Source organism: Ovis aries, chromosome 18 (genome assembly GCF_016772045.2).
Source record: "Ovis aries strain OAR_USU_Benz2616 breed Rambouillet chromosome 18, ARS-UI_Ramb_v3.0, whole genome shotgun sequence".
Taxonomy (NCBI): Eukaryota; Metazoa; Chordata; class Mammalia; order Artiodactyla; family Bovidae; genus Ovis; species Ovis aries.
The window spans coordinates 56130621-56146201 of record NC_056071.1 but is presented as its reverse complement, the minus strand read 5'-3'; the positions used below and the strand labels follow the sequence as shown (position 1 = coordinate 56146201).

General features: G+C 54.0%; 1 protein-coding gene across 4 annotated transcripts in view; it reads left to right on the top strand.

Moving 5' to 3' along the window:
• Positions 1 to 15011, top strand: part of PRIMA1 (proline rich membrane anchor 1) — a 68633-nt gene extending 53622 nt beyond the window's left edge. For 2 of the 4 annotated variants that reach the window (XM_060401457.1, XM_042234989.2), the window contains exon 5: positions 4871 to 15011. In XM_060401457.1, the coding sequence (XP_060257440.1) occupies positions 4871 to 5099 (229 nt within the window). In that variant the 3' untranslated portion in view covers positions 5100 to 15011. The remainder of the gene's footprint in view (positions 1 to 4870) is intronic. The other 2 variants (XM_060401458.1, XM_060401459.1) reach the window with 2 other exon arrangements.
• The last annotated feature ends 570 nt before the right edge of the window (positions 15012 to 15581 follow it).

Below are 15581 nucleotides of genomic sequence, written 5' to 3'. Positions count from 1 at the left end.
AATCAAAAGAGGAACAATAATGTTGCTTGCCAAACACCAGAGGATTTGTTAATATGTTTTTAAGAAAGTTTTTTTTAAATTCCCTAAGGCCCAAAGTTAGAGGATCTCTATTGAGCAATCATAAGACCAAAGTTATTTAAACTTTACCCTTTTAATCAGTTGTTCTATGTGATTTCACTTTAATAATTCAAAAACAGAAAGAGTAAACATCAAGTTGGAAGTCTGAAAACCTGCATATGGTCAGGCACCCAGGGCGAAGGGCCTCATCAGGCCAACAGCCGGGATCAGGCAGGAGTCACGTGAACTCTGATGTGGATGAAAAATCGTTTCAGCTGAGAGCCTGCTGCAGCGGAAGGAGGACTTTAAGAAGCAGAGCAGGGCAGGCATTCAAAAGCACCAAGCATCAGGAAGCCCTTGTGATGGGGGTGGGGCTGGGGATATGGGTGTTTTGGGGGGGGGCGTTGGAGATGAGGGTAGAGGGAGGCTGGAGGAAGCCCCAAGCCTGACGGGGATGTGGTTGTCCCACCAGGTGTAGCTGCTGGCCCATGATTCAGCAGACACAGGGAGCCAATGAAGGTTTTAGGGAAAGTGTTCAAGATCCACCCGGGGCACTGCCAGAGAGTGGGGGCACTAGTCCCCTCAAGGACCCCCTCTCAGAGACAGGCTGCATCATGCTTTCTTTTTTTTAAGATTCTTTTCTTTCCCATATAGACCATTACAGAGTACTGAGTAGAAGTCCCTGTGCTTTACAGTAGGTCCTTGCATGCTAAGTTGCTTTAGTCGTATCCAACTCTTTGCCACCCTATGGTTATGGCCTGCCAGGCTCCTCTGTCCACGGAATTCTCCAGGCAAGAATACTGGAATGGGTTGCCATGCCCTCCTCCAAGGAATCTTCTTGACCCAGGGATCAAACCCACCTCTCTTATGTCTCCTGCATTGGCATGTGGATTCTTTACCACTATTGCCACCCGTGAAGCTCTGTAGTCCTTATTAGTTATCGATTAATATTTTATCTATAGAAGTGTGTATATGTCAATCCCAGTCTTCCAATCGATCACTCCAACCCACCCCCTGTTGGGTTTCCCTGGTGGCTGAGTAGAATCCACCAGCCAATGCAAGAGATGCGGGTTCCATCCCTGGGTCAGGAAGATCCCCTGGAGAAGGAAATGGCAACACACTCCGGTATTCTTGCCTGGAAAATCCTATGGACAGAGGAGCCTGGCGGGCTACAGTCCATGGGCTTGAAAAGTGTCAGACACGACTTAAGCGACTGAGCACAAACTTATTAAAAAGATGAGGCATGCATCTTTTCGAATTATGGTTTCAAAATGCATCATCTTTTTAATAAACTGAGGCTCTTCCAAAAGATATGCTTCTGCCTCTTCTCTGCTCCAAAACTCTCCTGAAGAAACGGGCTTCCTGCTCCAACCGTGGGAGGGCTGGGCGAACCTAACAGGAGAAGCAGCTCCCTTGGATGTCTCCGCTCTGTGCTGTGTCCGCCGCGTCTGTCCTGCCGGGCTTGGTTTCCACGGAGCTGGAGGACTCCCGGGAAGGCGAGGGGAGGCACCACCCCACCTCCCGTCAGAGCACCAGAGAAGCCTCCCTTGTCTCCTTCCACCAGCTTTGGGTCTTGGGTCCCGAGGCTGTCAGCCGCCTGGCAAAGCAGATAACTGACTTCAGATGGCTCAGTGGATCGCTTCCAAGGCGTGGATGGGACGCCTTCCGGGGTGTGGGCGGGGCTTCCTCCCCAGGGGGTGTGGGCGGGGCTTCCTCCCCAGGGGGTGTGGGCGGGGCTTCCCCTACCTTGTGGGCGGGGCTCCAGCCAAAGGAATGGGCGGAGCTCCCTCCACGGGCTTGGGCAAGTCCTGAGAACAGCAGAATTTCTGAAGCATTTCACGAATAACAGAGGTGCGAGCTGTTAGCACCCCCAGGACAGAGGAGGGACGCAGTACCAGGGAAATCTACAGGGCCTGGAGACTCAAAGAGGGGCTCATCAGCAGGACCTGTGGTTGGAACTGCTGGAGATGCAGCCCTAAAGAACAAGGGCAGGGAGAAAACTCCCCAACCTTTCTCCAGCTCCCAGATATCCTGAGTTGCCGCCCATTGGCTGAAACAGGGGACCCCAGGAGATACCTGCAAAGGTGTCAGCACCCCGGCCCGTGTAGTAAATGGAGCGCAGTCCTTTTCTGTCTTGGCGCCAAAATCTGCACCCTCTTCTGGGGCAAGACCCAGCCCTCTGCCTGTCCAGATCCTCACGGTCCAGAGAGGGCGTCCTAAGATGGATCATCAGTGTCAGGAGTGGGTGCTACTCGCGGCCAGTGGAGGCAACAATAGAGTCTGGTTCTCCCAGGACCCTCCTGGAAGGTAGTTTGACCTGGGGAAGATGGATCAGCCCCTTGTGGGCTGCGGAAGGAGGAGGCAGCAGAAGTTACACCCAGGCAGGACAGCAAACGCCCCCTCCCTGCTCCCCCAGCCGACCTCTGTATGAGACAGCCCGGCCAAGCAGCTGTCTGTGTGCATTTCTCTCCAGAGTAAATGGAGGATTTCTTCTTCACAGTCAATTCTCTTTGGTTAATAATTCATCTGAAACATGCCTTTTCTCTCAGGAAACAAAAGCATTGCATTTCGCTGTGAAACCATTAGAAGGGAAATTCAGTGATAAATCCTGCTTTCTTAAAAAAAAAAAAAAAAGAAAGAAAAAACCCTCTCACAGCCTGGAGTCCTCGAGGAGGACTTCCTAGAGATCTTTGTGAATGGCCGCAACACAGCCTTACGGAGCCAGATTGCTGGAAGGATGGTTCTAGAATCAATTGGGATGGAAAGGAGGTGATTCTGCAGGTGCCAGCTTGGCTTGGCGTGTGGGGTGTGGCCTTGGGGAGGGGAGGACACTGGGGAGCAGAAGCAGACAGAGCACGCCCTCCATGCCCTCGCTAGTCATTGACCTTGATAGCAAGAAGGTGGGGTGTGGTCAGCACTTTCTACATACAGACCCCGCTTCCCAGGTGGCGCTAGTAGGGAAAGAACCCACCTGCCAATGCAGGAGACATAAGAGACACCAGTTTGACCCCTAGGTCGGGAAGATCTCCTGGAGGAGGAAATGGCAACCAGTATTCTTGCCTGGAGAATCCCATGAGCAGAGGAGCCTGGCAGGCTACAGTCCATGGGGTCGCAGAGTCAGGCACGACTGAAGTGACTTAGCATGCATGCACACACACACACACACTCAGTGGATCAAATTTCATCCTGTGACTCAACAAACATTCCCAGTGTCCCAGCTCTGCTGGGTGATAAGGTGCTCAGAGAGTATCCAGGTTGGGGAAGCCCAGAGGAAGGGGACCTCACCCAGACCATGGCCCCTGAGAAGTTTTTTTGGACGAGGATGGGCATCCCATGTGTAAACCAGTGGGACTAACACATGCAGTGGCCCCCAAGTCCCCTGTCAACCCAAATTCTGGAGATTTCCCCACCATGGGAGGCCCACACAGTTTGCATTTCAGTGGCTCATTGCCCTGGCTTTGGCGAGAACAACTTCTTTATCCGCAGGCACAGGACGGTCAGGCCCCAGAGCTCTTGGGTGTTCTGGATGTCGTGCTCCATCCAGGCCACCTCCCCACCCAGGGCCTGGCATGTACCTGTCATCAGACTGCAGGACGGCCTGGAGCTGTTTAAAGAACCCAGGACTGGGTATCCAGAGCCCTGCATTCCATTCCCAGCCCCAGCCCAGCTCAGTGGGTATCACTGCCCTCATCTGTAATGTGGGGGAGCCCTCCTAGTCTCTACCCAGCTCCCTAAGCTTTTGTTTCCCAGCCCTGGGATGTTGGCAGGACCAATGCCACTAGGCCCTTCCGCTGCCAGATGTGTAAATACTGGGCCAGGTCCCAGGGCTGTGCTTGGCCTGGGCACTCTGGTAGTGGGCACTTCCAGCACAGCCCCTGGCCTCACTGCCCACACTTCTGCAAGGACACCTGTGTGTTAATCACACCCACCCCACCCACCGCCCCAACAGTTCAGTCACTCAGTCATGTCCGACCCTTTGTGACCCTATGGACTGCAGCACGTCTGGCCTCCCTGTCCATCATCAACTCCCGGAGTTTACTCAAGCTCATGCCCATTGAATCGGTGATGCCATCCAACCATCTCATCCTCTGTCATCCCCTTCTCCTCCCGCCTTCAATCTTTCCCAGCATCAGGGTCTTTTCTAATGAGTTAGCTCTTCGCATCAGGTGGCCAAAGTATTGGAGCTTCAGCTGCAACATCAGTCCTTCCAATGAACACTCAGGACTGATCTCCTTTAGGATGGACTGGTTGGATCTCCTTGCAGTCCAAGGGAGTCTCAAGAGTCTTCTCCAACACCACAGTTCAAAAAGCATCAATTATTTGGCGCTCAGCTTTCTTTATAGTCCAACTCTCACATCCATACATGACCACTGGAAAAACCATAGCCTTGACTAGACGGACCTTTGTTGTCAAAGTAATATTACAATGGGAGAGTCGTGTCTGGAGGGAAGACCTAGGCTCTGTGAGCAAGGAGGAGGAACCTTGTTCACGGTGAGACAAGGAAAAGCTCCAAGGTGCACGGTGTCCACTGCCCAGGTAGAAGGGCCAGGGAGCACCCCACAGGCATGAGGACTCCCAGCACTGAGGCCGCTGTCCTAGGTGGGTTTGTGGCCTCCACCCTTCATCCGGAGAAGAGACCTGTGTGGCGCAGACATGGCCCCACCCCTCCCAGGCCCCTCCCCGGAGTCATCCCCACTACCCAGGCACCAGAAGAGCGCCCTGCCTCCTTTGGCTGCGCACAGCGTGGGTCCTGCACCCTCTGCCATCGATTAGCCATTAAGTCACTTGACAGCCATTTCCTTCTAATTTACAGGGTATTGGCTGAAAGACCAATAAAAGGCTGTGGAACAGTTTGGCAGACCCTGCAGGCCGCTAATTGCAGACAACGAGCAAGCCTGCGGCTCCTGGGAGCAAGCGGCAGTGTGTGCACGTGCCCGAGCGTTCCCGGGCACGCGCGTCAGCTTTTTGTGGTCAAGTTGCTTCTAGTAGAACAGGCACTTTTGAACACCCAGGTCTGCTTGATGGGCCTTAGGACCCACTGACTGGCACAGACTGCTCACACATATTTATTGAGCACCTACTGTGTGCTGGGGCCTAGACTAGGCATTGGGGATGTAGTGATAAACAAGACTGGCTTCCTGTTTACCTCCTCCAACTGGGGGAAGTAGGTAAAACATATATACACACCAGCAGATTAATAAATGAACTGTTTTAAGAGACTATGAACGCTATGAAGAGGGAAAAAAATGAACCTCAGGGTACTGAGGGGGAGGAAGGGAAGGGGGGAAAGCGAGGTTGCTTCCCCCATCCCAAGTGTCAGGAGTGTCACGCGTGCCCCTTGAGGGGGCTTTATGGTTGGAAAGCATGGTTAGGGCTTTGAATGCTCATCATCACTTTTTAATTCAATTTTTATTTTACTAAAGCAGTACATGCAAGTAATTAAAAAAGTAAAATGAGCCTCAGCCTATTCAGAAAACCAGCAGCCCCCTGATTGTCCCTCTTTCTCCCCCAAATCTCATTTGTAAGAAGCAACCACTTTTTAAAAAATATTAATTTACTTTTTATTTGGCGGTGTCAGGGCTCAGTTGTGGCACATGGTCTCTCCTTGTGCGGCCCAGGCTTAACTGCTCCGTGGTAGGTGGGGTCTTAGTTTCCTGATCAGGGATTATATCCATGTCCCCTGCATTGCAAGGTGAATTCTTAACCCCTGAACCACCAGGGAAGTCCCAAAGGCAACCACTTTTGAGTGTGTGTTGTTTCTTCTGGTATTTCCCTCCATGTTCTAAGTGATATGGATACTCTATATTTTCTGTTGATTTTAAACATTATCCACTGATTTTTCACTATAGAAGGTACAAGATTTAGAAACCTAATACTACCCTGAAATGTATATTACAAAACACATGCCCTCTTCCCAAATGCTTCCTCGAGGTACCTCCAATGAGTGGATCAATGACTACCCAAGGTCCCCTCCATATGACAGTGTATAAATATTATTCACAGCTGAGTCACGTAGTGTACTATGACTAGTTTCCTTCTCTGGAGTTAGCAGTGCCTTCTCCCAATACGTTCAGATACATCAGGTGATCAATTTGTCGGTTCCGTGTTTGTCTGGGAGATTCCGTCCTCCTCTCCAGGTAGACAGTAGCTCTCTGGGCTTGATGTGCAGCCGTTGGGCTATCGTTGTCTTCAGCAGCTTTCCAAGCCTCCCCTCTGGAAACCTGCCACACTCAGCTCTCTCCCTCTCTGTCTCCCACTCCAGTTCTTCGTTTCTTTAGCTTGACTCCATCATAGAAGATGTTTCCAAAGTCTTTCCTGAATCATAGACTCAATAGCAAATCAGTCAGTGAAGTTAGTTTTCTTTTTAGGATTTACATTATTTGGGGAGCTTTGGGGTGCCCCAGCAGAGGGTTAGCTCTTACTGAGTGTGTGGCAAGTTGAGAAGTCATGGTTCCCCGGGCAGCTGGGAGACTGTGGAGGAGGGCAGAAGAGATCCCTGTGTTATCTGAGCCCGAATACGCCTCCGTGGTCATAGGAGGAAGCTGTAGCCCAGGTCACGGAGGTTTCAGCCTTCCTCTCACATTCTTTGAGGACTCAGGGAGCTGGCCTCCTGGCTTCCAGCTGAATCCTTACTGCTCACTCAAGACCCAGCTCAAACACACCTCAGCAGGTTCTTTGAGTTATAGCTCTCCTTTGATTTGCATTTCTGCTTTCTGCTCTAGGTCAGTTAAAAACTGTTGGTGTTTGCATGTTTGTGTGCTTGTGCGCAAGTGTGTGAGTGACTGTGTGCACACACACATTAGAGGGAGAAGCTGTCGTCCTGTCTCACCCATGTTGTCTCTCTCCCCCACAGCGCCTGGCATGTGCCTGGCAGGTAGTAACTCTTTCACGACTTTCCGTGTCATGAATGGAAGCTTGTTTGTGTACATTTGAGAAATTCCACCTTTAAAACTGACTCATGGTAAAGAATCCACCTGCAATGCAGGAGATCCAGGTTCTGTCCCTGGGTCTGGAAAATTCCCTGGAGAAGGAAATGGCAACCCACTCCAGTATTCTTGCCTGGAGACTCCCACGGGCAGAGGACCCTCGCGGGCTACAGTCCTTGGGGTCACAAGAGTCGGACATGATTGAGCAACTAACACCCCTCTCCAAGGGGCCTGCATGCTGTGGCAGGTGATGAAATCCCCTCCCGACGGTAGGAGGCAGGCTTAGGGGCCAGCTGCTCTGTGTGCCTGGGACCCAGTGGGGCCGTGGAGCCCAGGGCTGGCAGATGGGAGACTCAGACAAGTCCCTGCTGCTTAGACCTTTCTATCCCCAAGAAACTCCATTCTCTTGGAACTCAGCTCTCCAGATACACTGGGTCAAGGTCATGGGGCAGGGTAAGGGGATAGCAATTCCTCATACAAGAAGTCCTCAGTGGCTCCCACGGCACTCAGAATAAGATCCAGAGGCCTTGGGACCCGAGTCCCAGAACATCTGCAGCGCCATCTTTCAGCTGGCTCAGCAGCCATAGCTGAACACGGAAGCCCTGGGCAGGGGGTGGGGATAGGGGCAGTGAACACAGGGGGCTCGACTGAGTGGGGCTGTTCACCAGCCACATGCCTGGCTCACCTTCCATGGTGATGGCAGAGGATTCGGGGCAGGAAATAGGGTGCTGCTTATCATCGTCAGGGGACACCCTCAGAGGCCCAGAAAGGCTGGTTTTTTTTTTTTTTTTTGGCTTCTTGACCCAGCTTTGGAGAAGTCTGTGGTGTACAGAGGTGTCTCATGGTGGAACTCTGTGTATGTGAGCGTGCATGGATGCGTATTATTGAGTGCGTATATGGGCATGGATGTATGTGTGTATGTGTACAGTGCGTATGTATGCGTGTGTGGATAGGCATGTATGGGTGTATATGTGCGTGTGTGTGTGTGGATGCGTATTATTGAGTGTGTATATGGGCATGGATGTGTGTGTGGTGTGATGTGGTATGTGTGTGTTGGGGGTAGGCCGTGGGGAGGATAAGTACCTTTGGAAGAGGGAGCCTGATACCTTTAACCTCACGTCGCTAAGAACAGACCCTCTGTGGGCTGCGGGACACAAGAAATGAGCCAGCAGCCCCCACTCTCAGGCTCTCAGAGCTATTCTTTGCCTCCTGCTCCCCCCACCCCCCACAGAGCAGGGGGCTGAGGGGGGAACCCATCACAGCGCTGTCCGCAGGAACCGCAGGGGGTCCTGGCTCTCCCTGCCCAGGCATTCTGCTGGCAGTGAGCCATCAGGGCCGCCTTCCAAGCAGAGAACATGGGGCGCCCAGGGTGGGAGTTTTCTTGAGGTGGGAGCCCCCCCCACCCCGGCTACATTTGGGAATCAGACATGGAGCCAAGGGAAATCTCACTTTCCTTTTTCTTGGTTTTAGGAACCAGGCCATGTAGGCAGCCGTGTGTGCCCAGCTTTTCCCGCACCCAGGCAGAGGGGCCTTTCTCTGATTTAGCAGGAACCCCCAGGTGGCTCACAGGGGGCGGGGCTGGGTCCCAACCAGCCCTCCTAGCACTCAGGAGCCCCAGGGGGTGCACATCAGGTAGGGAGTCTCTGCAGCCTGGAGGCCGCTGGCAACGGGAGCAGCTCTGCACTGACCGCTTTCCCACTGCGTCGTCCTGAGGGCTAACATGCACTTAGGGAGCACTTACTGTACGCCAGAGGCTCCTTGAAGGGCTTGACATGCATTAACGTATTTTTTAATCCTCCCCATAGGACTATGAAATGGACTCTGTTGTTGTGCCCATTTTATAGACCAGGAAACTGAGGCATGGTGAGGTTAAGTGACTTGTCCACGGTTACACAGCCAGAAAGTGGGAGAGCTGGGTTTAGTGAGCCAGACATCTGCTTCCCAGCCCTTCCGCAGCATCACTCTAAAGTGCTGTGCTGAGAGAGAGGATGGGGATGAGGGCGGGTGTTCAAGGCAGAGCATTGTCCTGCTGTAGGTAAAATTCCAGTGTCCACCAGGCTCCAGTGAATCGCAGAAGGGCTTCGGGAATGGGCTGGGGCAGCGGCCCAGGGAGCAGAGTGGCTGACAGCTCAGCTCCATGGGGGAAGGGAGCAGACCAAGTGTACTCAGGAGAGCCCTTGGGACAGCCCATTCTCCCCTCACCATGCCCAGGCTCTTGGACTGCTCCTGAGAGGTGCTGCGCTAGCCAAAAGTTGCCCTCTTTGCTGGATGGAGCCCCCACTGAGACCCCCTTTCCTACCTGAGAAGCTGGCTGAGCCATTGAGAAGGCATTGAGAATCCCCCTGGGATTCTCTCCTGGTCCTGACCCCAGTGCCCCTCCAGCCACCATACCCTCCACCCAAGCCCCAGGAATGGGGGTCTCACAGCCAGCAGCCTGGCTTTAGAAATGTCTCCTCTCCTCCTGGCAGAAGGAGTCTTGCTCATTTCCTACCCTGTCCCTAAAAAGGGCTGGAACTCCGTGCCCGCCGGGCTCTACCCATCTCCCTGTAAGTTCCAGGATTCCTTCATCTTGGCATTATCTACCCTCAAAGGCCCTTAAGCCTCATCTCCCCTGACCTTACCTGTTTCAGGTGACTGCTCAGAGCCTAGCCCAAGACTGAATATTTATCAGGGAGAAAAGCAGAAAAATCTTTGGGCCCAGAGATTTTTGCGGGGAGAGTGGGCAGAGTTTTTTGTCTTTATTTTCTGGAATTCTGATTCTGACGAAATCCCTCTATGTTAATGATAAATTTAGGAATGTCAGTTAAGTCTCTGCAGGGCCTCATGTTGGGGGCCACACAGGATCTCACTGTAAGAAAATGCACCCCCCACCCCAAATTTTCCAGGTCAGGTAGACCTCACTGAGTCAGAAATCAAGCCCACACAGCAAGGTCAGAACTGCTTGAGGCCCCTGGAAAGGGGTGGGTGGGAGAGAGGAAGAGTAAGAGAAACAGAGGGAGAAAGGCCCCTGGGAGAGGGAGACTCAGAGTCTGTCATTTCCAGGAGCCCATCACAAACAAGACAACTCGTCGGAGCCTTTTCTGAGTTCCAGAAAGCGTCTGTGAGCATCTATAGGAATGGGGTTTTGGAGACCCTAGAACGCGCCATGTGCTGGATTAAAGCAAGATGACACAGGCTTCTGGGAGCGGGGTCTTGAGAACTTTGGGGGATCTCTAAGAGGAGGGTGGCAGAGGGCCTTCCCAAGGTGATTGAACCACAGGACCCTTTTGGGGATGGAGGCTAGGGAAGGCCCGCTTTATCATCAGTAGCAGCAGAATGGTGATTCAGTGGAAAGGCGTCTGGGTCAAGACATGGTAGGAGTGAGTGGAGCTCCAAGCCCCACCACAAACTGGGGGAGGGTCATCGGGCAAGTCACAGCTCTCCCAAAGCCTCAGCTTCCCCATGAAATGAATCTCGCAACTTCAGGCCTGGCTTCTTCAGGGGAACATTGTGAGAGGGGACAAGACAACCTGTGGCTGCTCATCGTGTCGCCTCTGAACAGGCCTGATAGTCCCATTCCCCTGAAACTGCTGATAACCACCGCACAGACCCCGCCTCCCCTAGACTAATCGCCAACAGCCTGATCCCACAGGCATCAAACTGTCACTGCCTACCAGTCCTCCTGCTGGGTTTGGGGAGGCGCTAGGGACATTTGAGAAGGCAGAAGCAATCAATCCCTAGGCTTTCAATGATGACCATAAACATTCAGTTTAGTCAACACACAATGAAGGCCAGTTCAGGCTCAGCCCCAGCATTTTTGGGGATACAGAAGGTGACCGAGCTGCCACCTCTTAGGCCTCAGGTCCACCCAAGTGACAGCAGGATTGTGCCATGGGGTCAGGCTACACAGCATGTAAGGCGTGGACCCATCAGGAGGCTGTGGTCACTCAGGCCTGGGGCCGGGAGCTAAAGCCTTTCTGAACCCCAAAAGAGAGGAGGTGGAATCCGAGCCAGGCCGGAAAGCAATGCTGCGAATTCAGTCTCAGCAAGTGAGCACAAGCCTTCTCAAAGCTTCCCTCCCAGCCTTCCCCATGCCCCGCGTGCCTAGGAGGAATGGCTCCCGGGGTTAAAGGGCCTTTGAAATGAGCTTCCAGTGGTGCAACAGGAAGTGTCTGAGAACCACGGGTGTGCACTGATTTAGTTTGGTCATTCACCATCACCATTATGATCACTGCCATCCATCACTAGCATTACCGTCACTGTCAGCACCACTGTCCACTCCACCACCAGCATTACCGTCAGCGTCAGCACCACCGCCTCCATTACCACCTCCACCGTCTCCGCTCACCATCACCACTGCCTTTACCATCGATACCGCCACCCCTATCATCACCATCCCCACCTCCACCGCCATGACCACCAACAGCACTACCTCCACCCGCCTCATCACATTTTCCTCTTGCCTTTGACCACCCAGAGGTAAGACTACAAAGCCCAACCACAAGCACCTCGCCTCTTTTAATTCTCTGCACCCCAAACATTCGTCTTCATGTCGATTTGCTCATATCAGAGATCAACCGAAGGCTGACCAGAGTTTATACCAAGCTGAGCACACATCGTGGTTTGTCCAGAACAGTTCCAAGTCACACCTATTTTCCCTGCTTTGTTATTCACGATCCCCATATGCCTGACATAGCATATGGTTACCTTATAACATAAGACCACAAGGACTAGCACCCCAAGGATGCTGACCTGGACCAGAGCCTGGTAGGGTAACTGGGAGGGTAAGATATGCCCCCACCAGCCACTGATAAACTAATGGATGTCCCTGCCTCCCCCTCCTTTGCCTTCCCCACTTCTCCACCTGCCCCCAGGAAACCCCTGAGAAAAGAGGAGAACGGCACTGGTGTTGCTGAGTACCCTATGACTTCCTCGCAGAGCAGCAAAGGGGTGGACGCGAACAGCGCTGTTGTGTGAGTCCGTAGGCCCTGGACTGCTGGCCAGAGGGACGCCTTGGTGGCACTAGTGGACGCGGAAAAGCAGGTGGACACGAGCTGACACTGGGCTTGTCCAGGACTTCATCACCTTGCAGGCTTCGAGCCTCCCAAAGGAGAAAGCCTCCTTTGCCCAGCCTCGCCCCTTGATCAGCCCACAGCACGGATGCCGCGGACACCAGGCTGAGCCAGGCTCACCGGCAGGCAGCCTCCGGGGTAACACCACCATCCGAGGACCCATGTCTCTTCCTCATCTTGTGTCTGATCCGCGGACTGTCCCCCAGCTTGTGCCCAAAGCCCACACCCCAAGAAGGCCGGGAGCCTGTCTGCTGGGGCGAAGAGGCGCCCCCGCCCCTGTTGCCTAAAGGAAACCTCCCCTCCCCACCAGGAAGCCCCCCTGCATCTTCCCTGACCACGCCGTTCCCGACAGAAGCCATGGGCGCAGCCACGAGACGTCCCCGTTCAAAGGTGCTCCCACCCATCTTCCCACCGCGCTGTCGCCGTCTCAGTCTTCAGGGCCTGCCTTCTCCCTCCCATCTCCATCGCAGGGCCCTGGCTCCTGACTCCCCGCCACGGGGGGCTGTGCACCCCACCTGCAGAGTCCGGACTGAGCCGAGAAGCCTGTCACACCCCCGGGCGGGGTCTGATCATCCAGGGCAAAACAACACCCTGAACCCAGGCCCAGAGCCCCAGAAGGATGGGGGCCACTACCCCTGTCCTCACACTCACTCCCACACCTGACCCTCAGAGGAACCGACGCTTCCCTGTGAGCCAGGCCCCGCCTTCCCCTGGCGGAGGCCACCCCCGTGCCAAACCCACCACTGCCGCTCCTGCCTGGGCCCCCCAGCCTGGCGCTGGGCCCCCGACGCTCCCTGAGGCCTGGTGCTCAGACCCTCCCCTGAGAGCCCCCAGGCCTGCGTCATCCTGAGGGAGCCAGTGTGCTTGAAAGTCCCTTGTTCTGAAAGTGCTGAGCCCTCTGGAGTGGTTGCTGAATGAAGGGAAGGAAAGGAGATGGGAGGAGAGGGATGCTCCAGGCCTGGTGACCCCCGACTACTGGCCGAGTGACCCCCACCTGCCAGCCTGTTTCTCCGGCGGCCAGTCACCCTGTGGGCACATTACTGGGGCCCCGGAGACAGCAGCCCTGTGCTTTTTGCACTCCCGGAGGGTTGTGAGAACACTCCTGGCCCCTTGGTCCCTTCACCCTCCACGCACTTGCTGAGAGGAACCCTTCACAGCCAGAGGCTCTGCTCTCTGGCTATGTAGGGTCCGAGCCGGGGACCCCGTCTGCCTCCCAGACCGCAGGTGTCGGTTGTTCTCTGGAGGGTGTTTGGGCCACAGGTGAGACTTTCACATCCAGGGGAGACGGACTGAAAACCAGTCCCCGTTTGGGCCGAACCTTGAAACATCCATCGTCCGGGAGCCCTGGTGCCCACGGAGGTGTCTGTGTGCCAAGAGCAGGGGAGAGGGTGAATGCGCGTGACCTTGGCCCAGGGCCTGTCGCCAGGTCAGTGGGTGCAGGCTGAAGACAGGCGCAGGGCAGAGCCTCCCAGAAGGGGTCTTCCCTTCTTTTCAGTGATCCCCATGTGAGGGCTGGGTTTGGCTCTGGACTGGCTTTTGCTCTCCCTGTGGGCCCCCTGTGCGCCTTAGCACAGGGCCACTCCCTGCCCCCTCCCAGTGGGTAGTTGACGGTAGGTACTCTGGTTCGTGCCCTCCACTTGCCAAGGATGCAGAGCTGAGTGACAGGCAGGCCAGAGGCTGTGGGCCCTCAGCAGGACAGACCCCACCCCAGCATACTTTCCTCACTGCCTGCAGCTCCTGCGGAGTCCCCGCCTGTTCCCTGAGCAGACACCCAGGCAGGATCCCAGCCCGATGCACACACTTTCCTGGGTCCAGAAGTGATGGAGAGCGTCTTTGGCCAGAGGGAAGAATCCTGGCTAAGCGGTCGTGGAGTCCTGGGCAGTCAGTCCGGGGGGGACATCGATGGAGGCTGGGCGCACCCCAGCTTTTGCAAAAGCCCACTGATCCCACCTTCCCCAACCTGAGCTTAAACCTGAGTGGCTCAGATTTTGCAGTTAACTTAATCCTCCAGCCCCAGCCAGGCTCCCCATCAGGATCCCCAGAAAACCATCAGTCCTTCACTCTGGAGCCAGTATCTGCTTCCCTGGGGACACACAGCCCGGGCTCTCCGTGCAAAGCTAACATTTGCACATAAATTCCCCCAAATTGAGTTTGTCAAATCTCCTCTCACCCAGTCTTTTCTTCTTTACTAAGAAAAGGCCCCAGTTTTAAAAGGAAAATTCACTTGAGAACAAACCCAGAACCGGCCATTTGGAAGACAGCCCTCACGGGTGCAGGGAGAGAGCCCCCGTGAATTTTCAGCTTAAGCAACAGAAGATCCCTAAAACCGCCCAGCCTGCTATTTGAGCTTAAACTAAATTTCAGGAACGTATCTTCAGCCCCTCAACACGGACCAATCCTCAGGCTAGTCTGAATTTTCGAGAATGAAAGGCACATTCCTTTTCTGCATTTTCTCAAATAGGTATTTTTCGACCGTCTCCTGTCAAGCCCAGCTTTAGAATGGCATATAGGATCTTCCAGAGGTTTCAGGTGTTGCTTAGATGCTTCTAAAGCAAGTTTTGGAAGAAAGACTAATAGCTGTAAAAATAAACATATATATTATATACAGTTATATATATTTAAAGAGATATCTATCTATATACATATATAATTACTATACTCTCTGAATCTGTACAAAGTATGATTTCAACAGCCCAGGTAGTGTGCGATATCTAATGCATGAATGTAAATACCCTGAGACCTGCCTTCCTCACGGTTGCTAAGAGTGCACGGGAAGACGGCTCCTGTTCCCAGTTCTGACTCGAAGGACCAATACACACGTCAGTGCCCTCCTGTCCACCACCGAGCCTCTGATGTCGACTCTGTGCTGAGATGTTGTGCAGGAAGCAAGACAGGCAGCGTGGGGGGTGGGCTACATGCTGCTTACGAGGAAGAAAGCACCATGCCTTTTTATTTTCAATAAAAATATACTTATGAAGATGGCTGTCTGTTGTTACTTGTGGTGGGGGCTTGGCCCCGGGCAGAGTGGGAAGGAGCGAGCAGACGGTGCACAGGTGTGGTCCTCCCTTGAGGATACCTGGGACGCCTGGTCTTGGTCCCTTGCCTGCCTGGTTTCTATATGGTTTCCTCGTAATTCCCCAAGGTTGGCATTTATGGGGATTCCTAGGTACTCAGCTTTTCCCTCACCCCCGATCCGGCCACCTTGATCCTTGACTCAATCGAGAGGAGGCTGGTCAACCATCCTAGTTTGCCTGGGACTGGGAGGTTTTCCTAAAATGTTGAACCTTCGGTGCTGAAACTGGAAAAGTAGCAGGCAGATTGGACGAGCCAGTCACTCATTTGACAAGTTCTCGGAATCATGGCGGGGGTCAAGATCCCACGGGCCACGCTGGAGGGGAGATGGCTAGAGCTGTGGACAGTGGCAGGGCTCCTGCTATGTCCTTCTCTGGTCCAGACCTTGGCTCCCACATCGGTCTGCAGTGCCCCCTCACCCAGCTGCTCAGAGGGCTGTGGTGGCCGGCCCTGCACCCCCAAGCAGACGGGTCCC